At 40.4% G+C, this 21,109-nt stretch overlaps 1 protein-coding gene across 4 annotated transcripts in view; it reads right to left on the bottom strand.

The window, feature by feature from the left end:
• pde5ab (phosphodiesterase 5A, cGMP-specific, b) overlaps positions 1 to 21,109 on the bottom strand; it is a 141,993-nt gene that overhangs the window by 65,406 nt on the left and 55,478 nt on the right. For all 4 annotated transcript variants that reach the window (XM_041779098.1, XM_041779099.1, XM_041779096.1 and 1 more), the window contains exons 4-7: positions 7,286 to 7,375; positions 3,176 to 3,247; positions 1,402 to 1,491; positions 1,194 to 1,331 (exon numbers count right to left, since the gene is read on the bottom strand). In XM_041779098.1, coding sequence (XP_041635032.1) covers positions 1,194 to 1,331; positions 1,402 to 1,491; positions 3,176 to 3,247; positions 7,286 to 7,375 — 390 coding nt within the window. The remainder of the gene's footprint in view (positions 1 to 1,193; positions 1,332 to 1,401; positions 1,492 to 3,175; positions 3,248 to 7,285; positions 7,376 to 21,109) is intronic.

Below are 21,109 nucleotides of genomic sequence, written 5' to 3'. Positions count from 1 at the left end.
GTTAAAACAACTCATTTTTTTAAACAACCTTGAACCGTTCGGTGTGGCAGTGCATGAATGAGAGGGGCTTTCAAAGCTCTGCTGGTGTTGTGGACAAATAAAACATCAAATCGAAACAGGAAATGAAAATTTTTGTTATATAGCTGCTCATATCTCTTTACGGAAACCAAGTGCCATTCCAATAAGTTACTTTGATTGTGTTAGGTTTTCCATATTAGTGTAAAAAAACAAATTTGATTAAAATTTGATCTTAATTTGGGGTGCAGATAGGCATAGCAGTTAGGTTAAAATCCATGTATGCAGATGGGCTGAGTTCAAGTCCGGCCTGTGGCTCCTTTCTTGCATGTTATTCCCCACTCTCTCATCCTTGTTTCAGACTCTGTCCGCTGTTTTTCTCAATAAATTAAGGCATGAAAAGCCAAAAAACTGTAACAGTTTTAACAAAAATGCACATTGTTACATGTAACTTTGTAGTGGAAGTTACCAAAAATCAAGCGTATAGTGTTAGTTCAGCCAGGCAATGGAGTCAAGCATTGTCTCATGCAAGCCCTCATCAGCTGATGGCCAGCTAATTTGCTCTAAGCATGCTATTGGCTGATTGCCTACATGCTGCCTTATTTAAACTGCTCTTGCCTGGCTATGCTCTGCTGCTCTCTCTGCAAGCTGTTTTTTGATACCCTCCTCCACCCCAGCTTCTCCTTCATTCTGCCTTTGACTTAATCAGTGTCATTCTGTTGTCATTGATGCTTTCAACATAGGCTTGCGGGAGGGCAGAGGGATCCCAGAAAAACCACACTGCCAAACATGAATAACAGTGCTCATTAATAACTGCTTATAAAAAACATTTATGGTGCAAATTATGTATGTTTCCTGACAAGGTGGTCCTTTGAATCAGATTGGACATTGGTGCACAGGTTGAAGGAAATCTCTCAAAGGTCTCTATGTATCACATATGAATGCCCATGAAGGTGGAATAAAACAGCATCTCTGCCCATGACACCCACCCCAAGATGCATAAAAATAAAGAAAAAAATCACAAGAAATAATATCAGACAAAAGCAAAGACACCTGGTCAGTCAGGCGACTAGTCCAGCTTCATCTGCAGACTGATTTTATGAACTAAACATACGAGTACATACATGTTGTAAGGATGTGAGCATGGGTTTGTGTTTCTGTGTTTCATGCATACTGACCATGCAGTCTTCGTCGGCGATGAAGACGGTACATGCCTGGGCCTGCATGAAAGACAGGATGGTTCCTGCGATCCTCCTCAGTAAAACCTCCAGACACTGCTGCTCCTCGAAGATCAGACTGGCCAAATCCAGCAGCACCTGCACACACAAACACAATCAGAGCGGTGTCTATGCACATAAACACCTTCAGACTCTCTCTGGCACTCACCTGATTGCGCCGGTTTTCCAGCTGTGACGTCTCGTAGAGCTGAGCGTTGTGCAGGACGATGCCTGAAAAAGCCAGATAGGCAGAGAAGTCCTGTAGAAGAATCAAAGACAAACATGAATAGAGAGGAGAGGACTGTTGCATGGAATGAAAGCATAAATCAGAGAAGAAGAAGCAGAGAGATGATGAATTAATAATACGAGGAAGTTCACTTTCAGGTGGAGAGAGAAGGACTGAGGTAAAGGAGGCAGGATTTGCAATTTATCAGGTGGATTCAGAGACATAAATGTGATTCATTCCAGGGCAGATAAGGTTCTATTTCTGCTAACAGATGTGTTAAACACCTGGGACATAAAACTCATCAGCAGTATCTCGCTACTTTACAGATTCCATTGTATCCATTAAATCTTTGCAGTTTAAAGGGATATTTCAGTACTTTTAAAGCTGGGTTGTATAAGCCACTTGGTAGTAATTATACAGTGCCTATAAAAAGTATTCACCCCCTTGGATGTTTGACCCTTTTTATGATTTTATAAGTCAATCATGGTCAATATAACTGAAAAAACTGCTGCATAAATATTTACCATATTACCTTCCAGACACAGATAAATCAGTATTCCTGGCTACCATTACACCATAAAGACAAAAGAACACTCCAAGCCACTCAGAGAAAAGGTTATTTAAAAGTGTACCTCAGGGGATGGATAAAAAAAATCCCAAGGCACAGAACATCTCCCAGAGTTCAGTTAAATCAATCATCAAGAAATGGAAGGAATATGGCACATGTGTAAATCTGCCTAGATCAGGCCGTCCTCACAAGCTGATTGGCCGTGCAAGAAGGAGACTAGTGAGAGAGAAGACCAGGACACCTATGACTACTCTGAAGGAGTTACAAGCTTCAGCAGCTGAGACTGGAGAGACTCTGCCTGTAACAGCTGTTCCCAGGGCTCTCTGCCAGGCAAAGCTTTATGGGAGAGTGGCAAAGAGAAAGCTGCTGTTGAAGAAAATTAGATTAAATCTGGACAAGAGGCCACTGAAAGGCATGTGGGAAACTCCATGGTCGGGTGGAAGAAAGTAGTCAGATGAGACCAAAATGGAGCATTCTGGCCATCAGATAAGACACTAAACACGGCACATCACTACAAACACACCATGAGGCACAGTGGTGACAGCATCATGCCGTGGGGATGCTTCTCAGCAGCTGGACCAAGAAGGCTTGTAAAGGCAGAGGGTAAAATTAATCTCCAAATCTGCAAGAGAACTACAGCTCGGGAGAAAATTAATTTTCAAGCAAGACAGTGAGCCGAAGCATACAGAGAAAGCTACACAGAAGACAACAAGGGGAATATTCTGGAGTGGCCAAGTCAAAGCCCAGACCTTAATCTGATAAAGAATATGTGGCTGGACTTTAAAAGGACTGTTCACACCTGATCCAGATGTGCAAGCTAAAGATGACTCTACTAAATACTGACTTAAAGGGGGTGAATATTTATGCAGTTACTTATTTTACATTACATATTTTTAACGCATACACATTACTTTGTAGAAATCTCTTTTCACTTTGACATTAAAGAAGGCTTGTTGTAATTTTCTGTCAAAAAAGACTAATTATATTAACCATGATTGATTAATAAAATCAATAAAAGAGTAAAAAATCCAAGGGGCTAAATACTTTTCATAATCACTGTAAGTGTAAACAGGATTATACGCATGAGGATCTACCTCTTCTAGTTTGGTTTAAACATGGCTCTTTAGGTGAAACAGCCAACTATCTCACCTTTTCATCCTGGTCAGTGAAGGCACCATCCTCTCCACATTTTTTATTGATGGCCTGCGCAACTCCGACGACCTGTGATGGACAGGATGGATAAAATAGTAGCTGAAAAGACGAACTCACCCCAGAATACTTATCCAGAATAAAACAACTAAAGTTATGTTGTGTCAGCTTCAAAACATTTAGTATGTGCAGTACTACAGATAATTGTAAACAATATCACAATACAGATGTATTTTAAAATGTTTCTTTCTGATATTAAGTGTTAAAGATGAGAGAAAGACATAAAGGTAGAACCTAAGACTAAACAAACAGACTGAGGCAATAACTACAAAATAAAACCAAAATAAAACCAAGGAGAATTTATGATGACACACACAGAGAGAGGAAATTACAGTGCGAGGGGAAAAGCAAGTTCTCACTGGGAAACACTGCAAAAACACTTAAGGAGGACAGGAAAACAAAAAAAAAAGAAAAACAAGAAACACAAGGAACTTACAGGCCAACACCATAAATAAGTCACACAGAATACAGGAGGAAATGACAACAAAAACAGGAAATAAAAGGAACTCACCAGGAAACTCTAAAAAACACGTAAACACAAGAAGGGAAAATATGTATGAAAGGAAACAAAAAGAACTCTGGGAAGAAAATGATAGAGAAACAAGAAACATGTGTAACTCACTGGAAAACACTGCAAAACACAGAAGGAACACATGCTGAGAAAATTACAGAAAAACACAACAATTACAGGAAACACAAGGAACTCCCTGAGAGACAGTGAAAAAAAAAACACTTAAGGTACTCAGTGAGGGAAATTAACATGCCGAGAGGAAAGGTCCAAAAGAAAAACATATGAAACACAAGGAAGTCACTGGGAAACATAATGAAAAGCACATTGGACACAGAGAAAGTAACAAAGGCAGGAAACACAAGGAAGTTACTGGGAAAGGGTTAGGGTTAGAACCAAGTGGCAACCTCTGGTCCTGAAAGATGAAGCCAATGCGGAAGTGCAAAAAATCGCAACACATTGAGTGTCCACTTAAGGCTGGCTGTGGGAACACCAAAAGTCCCGCCTGGACATCTGTTAAACAGCCGGTTTATACATAAAAATAAACTGGTTTACAGCCTAGTTCAAAAAAACAAACGTGTCTCGTTAGCTAGTGTCTTCATGTGCTCTCACTGTACACGGGGTGATTTCTTTTGGTGCCACAATCGTTTAGATTATATTTAGGAAAAACTTCACTACGGACTGATTGGCGCATCTCATTTGACTGATAGATAGCTCTACAGGCAGAAGCTACATTTCTGTCAACCAGAATGCTAGCTAGCTAGCTGACAGGAAGTCGTGCTTAGTGGGCGGGCCGTTAGGTTGATCCAAAGTTCGGTTGGGACCACAATTTCAATATGGAAGCTGCCAAGGATTGGCTTCAAGAACTGTTTGAGTCCACCTATCAACAGCAGACTGCTGATGTCACACAGGCTTTGTCCAATTCCTTCTGCAGTCTATGGTTAGAACAAAGACAAAGTAACATGGCAAACACTGAAAAAATACACAAGTAACATGGGGCAGAAAAATGACTGAAAAACACAGGAATCTGAAAAACAAACAATGTAGACAACACATAGTGGACACAGGAAGGGAAAGTGACAAAGTCAGGACACAATTTTATCTCAAAGGGAAAGAACTCACTGAAAAAAACAACAAATAGAGTAGGGTAAAAAAATAAAGAGAGGAAAACAGAAGGAACTGAAAAACACTGTACACTAGGAGCACAGGGTAGGAAAATGACAAAAAGACACAGGAAGCACAAAGAACAAAAAGAAACACAAGGAATTTACTGCCAAACCATGGCATAAATACACGGGAAACACAGGACTGGAAAACATTTAAAAACCACAGGAAACACAAGGAATTCACTGGAAAACACTGAAAAAAAACCCACAAGAAACATGGGGGAAGAAAATGACCCCAAAAAACAGGAAACACAAGGAACTCACTGACAAACACTGTAGACAACACAAAAGGGACACAGGATGGGAAAATGACAGAGTTAGTCAGGAAACACAAGGAACTCAAAGGGAGACGGTGTAAAAAACAAACAAACAAACAAACAAACAAACAGCAAACACAGTAAAGGCAAAATAAAGAAAAAAGGAAAACACAGGGAACTGGAAAACACTGTATGCTAGGCACACAGGGAAGGAAAATGACAGAGAGGGAACACAAGGAACATATGAAACACAAGGAACTCACTGCCAAACACTGGCAAAAATACACAAGAAACAGGGCTGGAAAATGACAAAAAAAAAAAAACCACAGGAAACACAAGGAACTCACTGACAAATGCTGCAAAAACACACAAGGAGCACAAGGAGAGAAAATAACTAAGTAACACTAGAAATAGTAGACCGAAAGCCTGGCAATTATTATCAAGACATGCAAGGAAGATGGAGACACAAGGAAAATCCAGCAAGTTCATTTTGTCGTGTTATTCTGAATAATCTACTTGGGTTTCTTTTTTCAGACAGTTTATTGTAGGAGATGTTTTCACCTTGACATGGTTCGACTGTCATCTGCAGTCTTCCTCAGAAGCGTCAGCTGCCGCTGTGACGTGTCCAGCCCGACAGACCTGACAGGTCTATCGGCTGACCACGCCTTTCCGCCGATGGTCTCTGGAGATGAGAGTCCCAGGTGTGGGAGAGCATAAACGCTCCCTCACCCCGGTTTAGGGTGTCATTTCCCTGTTTCCTGATTTCAATTGCCTCCTTAATCAGGTCAATGGGTCAGAGAACAACAAACACAAACGCTGGATTAAGGAGGCAATTGAAATCAGGAAACGGGGAAACACTACCATAAACCTGGATGAGGGAGTGTTCATGCTCTCCCACACCTGGGACTCTCGTCTCCAGAGACCATCGGGTGGAGGGGGGCGTGGTCAGCCCGATAGACCTGTCAGGTCTGTCGGCTGACCACACCTCGGAAGAACAGCATATAAGGACACGTCACAGCGGCAGCTGACGCTTCTGAGGAAGACTGCAGATGACAGTCGAACCATGTCAAGGTAAAAACATCTCCTACAATAAACTGTCTGAAAAAAGAAACCCAAGTAGATTATTGAGACACAAGGAAGTTAAAGTAATAAAATATACTGTGAGACATCAGATTTAACATTGAAACACATTTGCCACTTTGACTGTCACTTTTCAAGTTTTTGTTTACATTTTTATTATTTTTGATATTGATATTTAGTACTTTTAAAATTTCACTAGTTCATGCAGAGATGCTGTAGATTGTATCATTGCATTCTAGTGGCTGAAGCCTATTCTGATTCTCATTCTGATGACTGTGATATAAATGTAATCTCATTATTTGCGTTATGAACACATTTTGAATGAACATGACTTTTCTTTGGAAGATGATCCACAAGAGACATGATAAGGTCTCTAACCTCCGATCTCACGCAAACAGGCAACATGGCAGTCAACAAGGTTTGCGTTGCTAAGGTCGTTTATTGCAAAAGGATGCAATCAATTTGTGAAATTGATTTAAAGACTCAATCTAGAGAGATTAGAACTGTGAAGATTTAGGGTGTGATTTCTAATTTCCTGCTGGATGGGAACATCAGATAGATGTAGTAAATCCTCCCTGCTCTCTGAGGTTATGTTTTCATTTTCATCATTAAATGTACTCTGTTTATTGCTTTATATAGTCATACATCCTCTTGTTTGGTCTCTATTTTATTACTTTCTGTCTCTTGTTTGTTTGTAATTTCCTGCCATGTTCTTAATTTCACATGTCTTCCTGCTGTATCTATTCTGTGATTATGTTCCCATACATTTAAGTAAACCAGAAAAGATTAATACCCTGATATAAATATTTCAAAACATTCATTTGATTCTAAATAAAGATATGTGGTTTCCCTGGCTCATATAAATATGCTATCATTGGCATTAACATTTCAATGCATTTGACTGAAAAAATAGCTCAATGTGGCATGAAAATGCTGTGAATGTTTTTCCTATAAACCACAATCTTTATGTTTTAAAACTTACTCCCACAGTGGCACTGTGTTCAGTACATAGCCCTCTAGTCTGCATATGTTAACATACCTCATTTCTGTGGTTTTTGATGGGAAGGCAGAGGATACTCTGGGTTTTGTAGCCGGTGATCTGATCCACCTCAGCATTGAACCTTGGATCCTACAGAGGAAATAAACAAATTAGATCCATATTTAAGGCAATGAACTATATCCATGTGGTCAACAGCCTAAAGGAGGACTGACATCTACTCTTATTTATTACAATAAACCACTTGGGATGTACCAATTTCAGTATCAAAGGGGTCAAAACATAAATGTCATTCACGCCATTACAGATTGTTTTTTATAGGATATTGGTTGAATCATGTTCTTTTTTTCTAAGAACAGCATTGATCCACACAACTATCATGGCTTATAGAATAAGGATGTAACAATGAATCAGTAAAAATCGATAATTCAACTAATTTATGCATCAATTTGTTGTGTTACGCCACTATGGTGTCACTTGGTGCAAAGCTGTTTACGTCACACACAGACGGCTTTCACTTAGTTTAGTACTCCTCTGATTACAATCTAATGATCTGTGGAAAAATTGAGTAGATATATTTAATTTGACACCAAGAAGTACACAGTAAAAGCATCAGTATAACTCTTTATATTCACTGCTTACTGTCAGTTTACATGTTTTGACAGACCTCGTTCATTTTCTGGTTGTAGTGGACGCCATTACTACACATACATGAATATAGACCACTGAGTACAAATGATTCATCAGAATCTGTTTTATGTGAACAGTAGTGCTTTTTATTCAGAAAATCTCAAGTTCCCTCATATACTTGCATATGCTTGTGAGGCGGTCTTGCCCCTGGCATTATGGTGGACATGTTAAAGTATCTGGCAGCGGCCAAACACAGCCAATGAGGCATCTACGTATATAATGTCTATGGTCCTTAGCACTACATGTTGGGGCCGCTGGCTCCAGCATTGGCGTTACTCAGGGTTGCCAGGTTTTTGTAATCCTTCCTGCACCTGCAGGAGAGGATGGGAGTGGTCTCTGAATGGTAAAGTTAGTTAGAGGCTGTAACATTCCACCTTTCATATAAAGTTGGTGATGTAGAAACCTACTGATGGTAGATTTCTACGTCACATCAGCCCCACCTTTCCAGAAAATGTTTTTTAAAGCAGATGTCCGATTGAGCTAATTAAAAGCCATAAAATACTGAGTTTCATCAGTTTGGTGCAAATGCCAGAAATAACACCAGCACTGATGTGTTTTATCATAGTTCAGTTAGATACTTCACTGTGCAGCTGAAAAAAAAAATGTTAAAGTGTTCACTAGCTCTTTAAACTCTAACATTATTTCGACAGCTGTGGAATATCCATGATTACTTTTTAATTAAGGGATTTACAGAACATACACTCTTTCTCATGTGCCTTGTCAGCAGTTAATCCCTCCAAACCAAGACAGTCACAGTGACATTAAAGAGAGAAAGATGAATAATAACTATAGCTAAGTTGGCAAGACAGCGGGAGAGCAAGCAGCTGGACGGTCGAATGGAAAAGAAGACAACTCATAATCATAATGCTTTGTGCCTTGAGTATCACTGGCATTGGCAACAGAGTAATCGAAAAATGGAAGAATTACGAATTATTTCCAATTTCTATGAACTGCAATATCAACAGTTCCTTAAGATATCTGACACTATGAGGCTCCACACTGAGAACCCTGGTGACGACCCTGTTGCATCAGAAACACAAAGAGTCATTTATTATACCAAAATATTTGTTTAGAACTGTGCAGGCAGTGCACTGTTCCCCATCTACACAGGGTTTAAACACACATTAATACACAATCCCCTTGAGTTACAAAGATGCCAGTGGACGGAGAGCAGCAGAGTGTTTTAAAGGTCAGCTGGGCCAGCAGGAGAGTATTCCTCTAAACAAAACATCTCCACCCACCAGCAGTCCTCAACGTGCCTCCAGAAGCCTCTTCTCTGTCCTTGTGATTCATTGGCAGCACTTAAAAACTATATATATGTGAGGCTTTTGTTTTGAGGGACTGGAATTTGATGTTACATAACGCCTGCAAATGCATGAGCAGGGAGATAAAGTATCAGCTTCTATATGAAAATTGTTTATTGTAAAATTATTCAAAATGGGGATGCACCATTTCAGAATTTCATAACATACAATCCCATTTCCAAAAAGGTTGGGGCACTGTGTTAAATGTTAATAAAAACAGATGCAATGATTGTCAAATCTATTTGTCAAATAAAATCCATATTTTACTCACAATAAAATGAAAACAATATATTAGATGTTGCAACTGAGACATATTATCATTTCATGAAAAATGTTAGCTTATTTTGAATTTGATGGCAGCTACCCATTTCAAAAAAGTTGAGACGGAACCAAAAAAGGTTGGAAAAGTTAGTATTACTAATGAAAAACAGCTGGAGGACCATTTTGCCCTTAATCAGGCTAACTAGCAACAGGTAAAGACATAACTGGGTGTAAAATGAGCATTGCATAGAAGCAGAATCTCACAGAACTAAAGATAGGCAGAAAGAGAAAATCCTGCTAGACTGTTGACCAGCTAGGACCCTACATTAGACATGAATGGAACAACATCCTCTCCTAGGACTCCAGCAACTGGTCCCCTCACTTCCCAGATGTTTACAGACTGCCTAGAAATTCACCTGAGAATTGCTACTTTGACCAATATTTTTAATCAAAAATTCAAAATGACACACTTAATGCTGATCTAGTGTTATTGGTCCAAGAGGTTTTTTTGTAGGCCCCCACATTTTTCAGAAGCCTGCCAATTATCAAAATCTTGGGCTCTATTTTCGTGGCGCAGCGCTGGGTGGTGGAGCAGGGCCCACCCCACGCAGTGGTAATTTCGTCCGGCGCAACACCATGCACAGCCAATTTGGCAATTTGGCAGACCGGGCTGCGCCGAGATGGGTGTGGCAGCGCACCAGGAGGGAGGTGTCGACAGATTCAGCTTGGCGCAGTGACAATTTCGTGCCAAAACACTGCGCAGAAGGTGCACTGAAAGCCTGCCAGCTATAACCTGATCTTTTCTCGGCGCAGGTGAAGCACGTCCAGTGCAGTGGTAATTTGGCTGACAGGCGCGCAGTGCGCACACGTCACCAAAACCTCACAGGCAGGTTTCCAGAGTGTCAGGCACATTTCAATGCAATAAACAATCACAGCAACCACTATTTAATGTAACCGTCTGAACCAGCATATACATTTGTATCTATATAAATTATCCCGTCACATCTGATGTCAGATCAAAGATGTTTGTCACGCGTAATTGAAACTCAACCTGATGGCAGCTGGGAGTGATAAAAACTAGCGAGTTCACATCTCTCAGCCAACCACAAACAGCCACAGCGTCCAATACGGAGTATATATTCTGCTTCTCTCATCTCATGAAATTCAAAAGAAAAGAAAAAAGAGAGAGACGCTTGCTGTGCCTGCACATTGTGCTGCATACAGTTGCACACTACGCCGTAAATAATGATAACAATAATAACAATAACTTTATTTGTATAGCACTTTTAAAAACGTGGGTTTACAAAGTGCTTTGACATGTGCAGAAGCAAGCAGAAGAACAAAGCAACAACCCAAACAAAAGACAAGAAGACAGAACGTGACATGCAGACAACATCAGCAGAATCCAAACACTTAAAGAAACTAACCAAAAATATGGATGAGATAATAATTCATCAACATCAATATACATCAAAACCTAGACGTCATGTGATGCCATGCAAACTAAGACATCACAGATATCAGTAAGAGTGCAGATATGAAAACATACTACACAACTAAGATATCATGAACATGAGGATGCAGGCAAGACACAGACATCAAGTACCATAAAACAATAGAACCCAGGCAATGCAGGAACACAGCTACACAGGCTGAGACCGAGAGGACCAAAATTAAAACGTGAGAAATTAAAAAAGAAACAAGGAGGAATACAAACAAACAGGAGAAAAATGAGAAAAGGCAGTAAAATGTAAATAAGAGGACAAAAACAGATAGTAAAGCGAGGTAAAACAAAATCTAAAACTGTAAAAGCAGTAAAAGTGATGAATATTATAACAGAGGTAAACAAAAGGGAAGTAATAAAGACAAAAAAGCAATAAAGTGAGGGAGACAGTAACGATTAAAACAGCCAAGGGGCAAGGAAATAAAATGAGGTTGACAAAGGAGTAAAGGTGAAATTAAGAGGAAGTTAAAGAAGATAAAAACCAAATGAGAAGAAGATGACATCACATTAAAGCAAGTCTATAAAAATGAGTTTTGAGAAGTGATTTAAAAGATGTCAATGATTCTGTATGCCTTCTCTCCTCGGGCAGGTCATTCCAAAGTTGAGGGGCTCTGATGGAGAAGGCCCTGTCACCTTTAGATTTGAGTCTCCACTTTGGAACGACCAGGAAGCCAGTGGATCTAACACTGTGGGTTGGCTTATAGGGGGTTAAAAGTTCTCGTATATAGACTGGGGCCAGACCCTTCAGTGCTTTCAAAGTAATTAATAAGATCTTAAAATCAATTCTTAAACTAGAATGGCCGTCTGAAGTGGCAGACCCACGCCTAAGCAGCGCCACCGAGGAACTCACGCTCCCATTGGTTACTGTGGTGTTCAAAATTCGAAGTTCGAGAAAAAACCAAACGGGTGCGCGGATCATCACCAAAATCTTATCGATTCCTCCCTGTCACTATCCCAGTGTTCCCTGAAAGTTTGGTAAAGATCCGACTTTCTGTTCTCAAGTTATCTTGTACACATACAAACAAACAAACAAACAAACAAACATATAAAGATACGGAGCCCTTTACATAACCCCCTGCCGATTTCATCTGCGTGGGTAACTAACAGGAAGCCAGTGTAAAGGTGCTAAAAGGGGGGTGCTGTGATGTCGTCTGTTAAAACCAGTGAGAAGCCTAGCTGCTGAACTCTGTACCACTTGGAGGCGAGAGAGTGATTTCTGGAATCTAATCTGGAAAAGATGAAAGCATGGATGAGTTTTTCCAGGTCCTGTTGAGTCAGTATTGTTTTTATTTTGGAGATGGCATGTAGTTGAAAGAAACAAGATTTACCAACTGATTTTATGTGATGATCAAATGAAAGATTATTGTCAGATGTCACACCTAAATTTCTGCCAGTGGGCTTGATGTTTGTTGCTGCTAGAGGACCGAGGTGGCTGTTGATTTAGGGGGAGAAGTGGGGATTAAACAATATAATTTCTGATTCTGAGTTGTTGAGTTGCAGAAATTTTTGTGCCATCATCCACCAGTTTACATCATTTAGACAGTCTATAACAGCAGCTGGGCTTCTCAGGTCTCAGGGGCAGGTATATCTGTGTGTCATCTGCATAGCAGTGAAAGGAGACTTCATGATTCTGGATTATTTGACCAAGGGGCAGCATATAAATAGAAAATAAAATGGGACCTAAAACCGAACCTTGCGGTATACCACAGGTAAGAGTAGAGGTAGAGGAGGAGTGGTTACCTATGGTGACCGAAAGGTTCGCTCTAAAAGATAAGAATAAAACCAGCTAAGAGCAGTGTCCCCGATGCCCACCCAGTCTCTAAGATGATCTATTAAAATATTGTGATGAACGGTATCAAAATCTGCACTGAGATCTAAAAGAATTAAAATAGCTCCCTCCCCTCTATCAGCTGCTATAAACAAATCATTGGTCACCTTAAGGAGGGCTGTCTCAGTGCTGTGACCTGCTCTAAAACCAGACTGGAACTTCTCAAAAAGGTTATTGTGAGACATAAAAGATAAAAGCTGTGTAGAAACCACCTTCTCTAAAACTTCAGATAAAAAAGGAAGCTTTGAAATTGGTCTAAAATTATTAAAATCAGAGGGGTCAATGTTAGGTTTCTTTAAAAGAGGTTGGAAAACAGCGTGTTTAAAAACAGAAGGAACCACACCTTCTGTTAAGGAATTATTAAATATTGATAAAATACTGGGCCCAACCGTGTTTAAAACCTCTTTGAGAAATTTGGTGGGAATAAAGTCAAGGCTGCTCGTAGCTGTTTTCATGGGGGATAAAATTTCAGCTAAAAAGGGCAAGGACACAGGCTCAAAACTACTAAAATAACAAAAAATCTCTCTCTCTGGGTTTAAAATATGGGCTGGGGGCACGATATTTTCCCTAATATCCTTTACTTTGTTGTTAAAAGAAACTAAAAACTTCTCACATAACTCATGAGAAGCATCACTAAAATGGGAAGGGGAAGGGTTAGTGATGGACTCTAAAACCTTAAATAAAACTCGGGGTTAGAATGATTGGATAAAATTAAATTAGAATAAAATGCTGCCTTTTGATAGCTCTTCATTACACTCTTCCAAATATCATAAAACACATGTAAACCAGTTTTCTTCCATTTTCTTTCTTTCCTTCTACAGTCTCTTTTTAAGCCTCTAGTAAAATCATTTAACCAGGGCTAGGGAGCTCTGTTTGACTTCCTGTCTTTCCTGTCCTGACAGTCTGGCATGTGTGATTAAAAACAGAGACGAGCTCTTCTGTGTTAACGGCAGTTAAAGACACAGAATTAAAAAGCTCCTTAAACTTACAAGCAAACTGTGGATTAAAAACTCGCCTACAGCTAGATGGATTATTAATAACAGGTGGGTGAGATAAAAACATGTTAAATAAAACCAATTTGTGGTCTGACAAACAGATATCCTTTATAATAAAATTACTGGGGCTAAGGCCACAGTATTAAGCTAAATCAAGAGTGTGGCCCTTTGAGTGAGTGGGTTCCTGGATTGCCTGGGTGAGATTAAGGCCGCTTTCACGTTAGGCCCAGTTATTTCAAACCACGCCGTGGCACGATTCCCCCTCCCCCTTTTCTCCTCTGGCTTGCTTTCACACTAGCAATATTGAACCGTGCCTGGGCACACTTGCGTATTTACTCAGTCTGAAACAGCAGGTGGCGGAACTCACGTAGCTGGTTTACAACCCCGCAAAGGAGGAGAAAGAAGAAGTTGTTTTCGTTTTGACCCGGCAAAAAGTCCATCCTGCATCCATGGATGATTAAAATCACTTTTAAGATGCCAGCAACTTTGCTCTTCGTATCTCCACATCTACGTGCAGCTCAGAGGATTAAATGGGCTCGCGCTGCAAAGTTACAGCGGTTTTTGAGGTGACAGGAGACTTTTTACTGCCTTTGCACCTCCTTTCACTGACTCCAACTTGTGTTCATCCGTAAGGTGAGTCACAACAAACCATTTATTGACTAGATTCTGATGATTTCCGCCCTTTATCGAGGAAAAATGTGAACAAACTGCCGCACTGTTTAAAGAAGTTTAGCTTTTATGATGATGTCATAAAGCTGATTCGGCGCTCTGTCCTGTATCCGAGTGCCGTTGCATTCACATCTCATCCGAACCGTGCCAGAGTCCACTTGAGTCGCGCCTGAGACCACCTCTCCAAGTGGGCCCGGGCTCGGTGCCCGGGTGCAGTTCATTTGCATTCACACTACCCAAAACAGTAGATGTGTGGGCTGAGAGGGGTGCTTATAGGTACTGAAATGTGGTGGGGTAAAACCAGTGAGGGGGATTTGACTGTAGGTGTATACTGTGTTATTTGTCAGGGGAGTGGTACGGACTGGACAGCATGCTAGATATTTGCTGCCAGCATGCGGCTACCCAGGAGGTTGGGGTGAAGTCCATCATTTTTAAGAAGTGAGGGTCTATTCCAGAATAAATTCAAATATCTGATAAAATCAAGATAGTACAGTTTGCAAGTGTGCTTGAAGCCAGGTGTTAAGAAAGATGATGCAGATAAAACGTTCATGTCCACGATTAAAAGTTGGGATCAGTCCAGAAATAAAGACAGTTTTTCCACAATCCTTTAAAACGTTAAAAAGGAGGGTAAAAATCTTTCTTGGTGCATCTTTGTCGGGATGTGTCATTTGTGCCCGCATGTAGGATTATAGTAGTAGTAGTAGCAGTAGTAGTTGGTGTACTACCACTACTACTAGTAGTACTCGCATTACTATTACTACTACCAGTACAACCAATAGCAGAAATAAAACCTAATTCATATAAATCCAGATTATAATTAATAATTATAATATATTAATATATATTATTTATTTATTTATTATTAACTCTATATTATTTATTTGTGTATTATTTAATGTATTTATTTATTATTCATTTATTATATAATTATATATATAAATAATATAATACAGGGTTTCTGCCACATGTAATTGATCGCCTTCAGAATTATTATCTTTTTTCAGATGTTAAAAATGTAAATTATATTGTATGAATGTATCCATATAAACATATAGTCTATATTTGCGCACATTTACTCACTAAGTTTGAAATTGTAATCATGAAATCTGACACTGCTCTGCAAATAACTTAATTTTGAAAAACGAACAGCAGAGTCTCAACTTCCTGTCATCACACACAGACGACTGATAAAACTTTTGCCTAGTTTAGCTCTTTCCTGATTATAATCCGATGATTAGTGGTAAACTTGAGTAGATATGTTCATCATGAACCATGTCTCATGATGGAGATGAGACGCTAGCAATCTAAAAATAGCACGTTGTCGTAAAAATTCTGGCGGAAACTTAGCTCCGTTTATGTTACGATACAAGACTGGATAAAAAACAATAGCGATGGACTGTCTGGCGTTCATGTAATTCATGATATTTACCTCATTTTGTGTTGTAAATGTCCGCTAAAACAGGAGAGAAGAAGGAAAAGCGTGAGCTGCAGTCACAGGGTGAGAAAAGCAGTTGGGTGTTTATGTGTTATTTCCTTTATGTGCATTGAAGCAACACAAAAAATCTGAATATTTGTGGCTAATCTCCCTGGACGAGGATGGAAGAGAACAACTGACAAAAGAATGCAACACAGGATAGTTGGAATGGTGGATAAACATCCTCAGTCAACTTCCACACAAATTCAGGCTGGCTTCAGGTGTGATTTCTAGATTGCCAGCACCTGTTACTGCCACAGGTGAGTTTAAATGAGCATCACATGCTTGAAATAAAATGATTTTAAGTGGTGTATTTTCTGGAAAAATTCCAGGGGTGCCAATACTTTCATCCATGACTGTACATGAACTAACGTTAGCTTGTTGAGTAAGTGATATGTTAGGTAGATTTTATAACTTTTACTTACATTTAAGCACAAATATCGCTCAATAACTACATTTTTATTTTAAATTGGACTCATTTTTAACAATATTTCTTTACATTAAAATAAAATTAATGATTTTATATCGTGTCAATTTCTCTTTGTTTATTGGAAAGCATCCTGCGACCCCTCATCACTGTCTTGCGACCCCTTTGGGGGTCCCAACCCCCACTTTGGAAACCACTGCCTTAGATGGTCCTTTAAATTTGAATGAAAGGTACCATTACCATGAATCCCTGTGACTGTATTATTAATCCCAGTTTCCTTTATCAACTTCATCCATGACAGGAAGAATCTCTGACTTACTGTCAGCATACCTAGGGATGACGCTCATTAAGTCAAAGGAACTTCTAGCATAGACTGTGGTTCTGTGAGGCTCCATGTGGGACATAGTAATAAACGGATGCTTTAGAGCCTTCTTTGGAGTGATCCTTTTCTCAGGATCCATCTCCAGAATACATTTCAGGAGATCCAAAAAAGCCTTCCTATCATCCACTTCAACTGCATTAGCATTGTGGTACTTAACCAAGCTATTAAGGCCTTGAAATGCTGGCATAGTGTTCTGGGGCAGATCACAGCAGTTGTAACACTGGTATTCCTCTGGTGTCCTCATCCACCATTTGCGGTTGATCCAGAACTTGCCCCTCTTGAAAAACTCTTCGGTGAAGTCACCTTTATCCAGGAGGTAGTCGGCTGGTTTGCCAAGACTTCTTACAATGTCCCGCAACATTTCATACTCCCCATCTCCTGAAAATGGGTCGTACCCGAGGCATAAGCAAATAAGGACACAGCCCAGACTCCACATGTCGATGGCCTCAGAGACTGGGAGACTGAGGGTTACTTCTGGTGCTCTGTAACCCAACGGCAGACAAACAATTCCTGGTTCAACCTCAGACATAGTGAAAGCAACGCCAAAGTCAATTAATTTGACCTTGAAAGGCAAACCACTGTGGTTCACCAGCATAATGTTGTCTGGTTTCAAATCCGAATGGATGATTCCAATGTCTTTAAGAGCATCAAGGGCCGTTAACAATTGCATGGCAATGGGCCTTATCTCTTTGATATGCAGAGGCTCCAAACTTCTGTCTACCATTCCACTGCCATGCAAGTTTGTCCTTTGTGCTCAAAACATTCAAGAAACCGAATCACATTCTTCCTGTCTGGGTCCAGAGCCCTGAGTGTTTCCATCATAGTCTTCTCCGTGTCAGTAATGAACTTGTCCTCATTTTTGCTGATCCTAAGCGCCACGACCTCCGATGAGTTTAAAACCTTACACCTGGCAACTTTGCCAAATTTCCCTTCACCAGTAAATTTCTCCAAAAGGTAGCGTCTTGTGCTGCTGCACAGGATATCACCATTCTTCACCTCAGGGTCCCCGGATATGTTCGCTACAGCCGAGGCTTTAGGGCAACAACCAGGCCCCTCTGACAAACTGTTGGATGTATTTGACCTTTGTGCATCTGTTTTATGTTTTTCAGCTGAGCCATTGTTGACTTGAGCTGCTGCCTTCGCTTCAACCTCTTCATTAGCGTTGTCCACAGGAAGTAGAATCCTTCCTTGAGCCTTGTCCACAAAAAGTAAACTACTTTCTGTATTAGTAAGCACGCTGGCGGCCTCCTGAGTCTGCTTGTGGGTTGTTATTTCTTTGGGCTCTGAGAAACTAACAGGAACCTGGGTTGGACAGCTCAAACTTTGGCTCGCTACTGTGTTTTGTCCTATAACTGCCTCAGTGGTGTCTACAGTTTTAGCTGGGGCTTCAACCTCAGACTCCTCATTTTCCTCATCACTATCTGAACCTGACTGCAGGCAGCAACAACCTCCAAGCAAACGCCTCCACATGGTTGAATCTTAGGAATACTCTTTTTAAATTTCTAGACTTAAGCAGGTTTTCAAAACTAATTGCAAGTGTCTAGTTAGATTTAATAAAGCATCAATGATTCAGTCAAACTGATTCAAAAATGATAGTCCGCTGGTTTCCTTAAATTTCCCAGACGTGAGCTGAACAACTTCCGGAGCAACTGGAGTGACTGAGCCATCACTCAAAAACTCGGTGGCCAATAGGGATACGCCCCAGAAAAGCCCGCCCACACGTGACATTTGTGTCAGAGCTGAGAGCAAAAACTCAAGAAATGCGAACAAAGGATCAGACAGCGCAAACGCAAAACTGAGAAGCGAGAGCAAAAGTCTGATCACTGAGAGAGAAAAACGGGAACTGTAAACAAAAAGATAGATGTGCAAAATTCAAAGACTAATAATTTGGTTGCTATTTCAAATTTGTTCTCTTGACGTGAACAATTTTTTGCTTGGATCACATTTTTTTGTTCTCAAATGCTAATTTTTGTTTGAATCTTTTTGACACAAATCTCATTCCATACACAAGTTGCTCATGAAAGTTTAAACCACCGATCTGCACAGGAACATGCCCCACAGAGCTCTGGAGTCTTGAATTCTCTGCTGCTTCAGTTTATCTTTACAGGTAGGATGACCGGACCAAGATGGCGGCCGTATTTCTTGCGACCCAGCAGCCAATGGGGCGTCTACTCTTTATTATTTCTATGGTTTTAGCCTACTTTTAGTATTAGTTGGAAGTTTTTGCCAATTGTTTTCTTGATCACTTTTAACCCCTTTTACCACGTTTTAGCATCTTTAATCATTTTCGCCTTTTTCCTGCCACTTAAAACCTATTTTGCCACTTTTTTGCCACTTTTGATCCATCTTTACCACCTTCTTGGCAATTTTCATTCACTTTTCCTTTGTTTGGCCAGTTTTATGCCCAATTTTTGGCTCATTATGCCAATTGTCACCCATTTTTACTTTGTCTTGCCACTTTTTGCCCAATCTTGCCATTTTTTTTTTACAACAACTAAACAATTTTTGCCACCTTTCAGCCACCTTTTGCCCACTTTTGCCACCCCCCGCTGGCTAGGCCCCAGAAACCTCTCCCCTTTATCCCCCCTTATGGGCCACCTTGACTGTTACATTATTTAAAAAGTCTGTTTTGTGTTGATGTGATTATGGTGTGCCTTGAGATTTCAGCTTAACTTTAGGTGTGCCTTGGGCAAAAAGTTTGAAAACCACTGATATTGGCGAATCCGGAAAAAAAACGGAAGGTGACAAGCCGCCATTGCTGCGGTGGACTCGGCATGTTAGAGGACGTGGTATACAACATATGGAACAAACTTGTCATTAAACAGCCTTTGATCTTTTTTACGGACACTGGGTTTATGTTAGCCAACATTGTTTTTTCGGACATCATGACACATAACTGACAAGCAGATAAAGATATGTTCGTCCAATATGTCCAGCTTGAAAATATCCATCCATCCATCCATTTTCTATACCGCTTATCCCGTTCAGGGTCGCGGGGGGGCTGGAGCCTATCCCAGCTGTCATTTGGCGAAATGCGGGGTACACCCTGGACTGGTTGCCAGTCAATTGCAGGGCTGACATATAGAGACAGACAACCAGTCACATTCACACCAACAGCCAATTGAGAGTCACCAATTAACCTAATTAGCATGTTTTTGGTAGTGGGAGGGAGCCAAAGTACCTGGAGAGAACCCACTCGTGCACGGGGGAGAACATGCAAACTCCACACAGAAAGGCCCTGACCGGGAAGCAAACCAGGGACCTTCTTGCTGTGAGGTAACAGCGCTAACCCCTGAGCCACTGTGCTGGAAAGTATGCCAATGGCTTAATAAATGGCAAATAATTACATTTTTTACATTTCATTTCCTAAAGAAGCATTAGTTAAGGGTTGAATAGTACTAATATAAACTAGAAGTCATTTTTCTATGACCTCCATTTTGTGTGCGAGCATACTCCTTCCTGCTCAGTGCTCAGGTTTATTGATCTACATAAGTAGCACATGGCTAATTACATATTCATGAGATCAACATAAACTAGTGGGGAGCTGACAGGCAAAACTCTATGCAGGATAATTGGCAGTATGGAAGGATTTTGAATCAGCCAAGGATGCAGCGAATAATGAAGCAGAAACATCAAGGCTTGAAGATAGCTTTGCGACACAAGCATGAAGAAGTAGCAGCTGAGTGAGAAGACTGGGTTAGACCCAGGCATAAAGCTGTACTGGACTTCGAAGAGTAGGTAAACCTAGCTGTGGCCAATTCTCAATAATATGGGAGTGTATTTAAAACAGATTCGAGTCATGCAGGAAGGAACAGATCTTTTTGGCTGTGGAGGACAGCACAGACTTTTTTACATGAAGCTGATAAGCATGATCAAGGCAATCCAGGCTAACCGCGGATAAGAAGAAACTCAGGTTGGGTTTTATACAGAAAAATGTGGCTCTTGCCTTGACATGATTCTGGATCAGTGTTTGTGTTTTTGTCCATTATTGCTTTTAATGCTGGTTATGTCCTTTAGTTGTATATGAGTGGAATTCCGGAGGTCGGTCAGCTATGAGAGTCTAGCGTGATCTCTGGACCTAAATTCTCCTTTTTATTGTGTTTCTGAAACAAATATTAGACATGGGTAAAATATATCTAATTTTTAAAATATAACTGAAGTTAAAGCCCTCCAATTGTGGTTCCCATGTGGTTCTGTAACGTATTTATTCCAAACATATCTGCTGCTGTCACAGCCAGTAGGTGGTAGTGGACACCACAGTTCCACCGCAGTAATGCCAGTCACTCAAAATGGCGGTGCCAACAAATCAGCCGTAGGATTGCTCTATAGTCG

Source organism: Cheilinus undulatus, linkage group 22 (assembly GCF_018320785.1).
Source record: "Cheilinus undulatus linkage group 22, ASM1832078v1, whole genome shotgun sequence".
Lineage (NCBI taxonomy): Eukaryota > Metazoa > Chordata > Actinopteri > Labriformes > Labridae > Cheilinus > Cheilinus undulatus.
The sequence above is the reverse complement of the archived record's forward strand: the minus strand, read 5'-3'. Positions and strand labels throughout refer to the sequence as shown.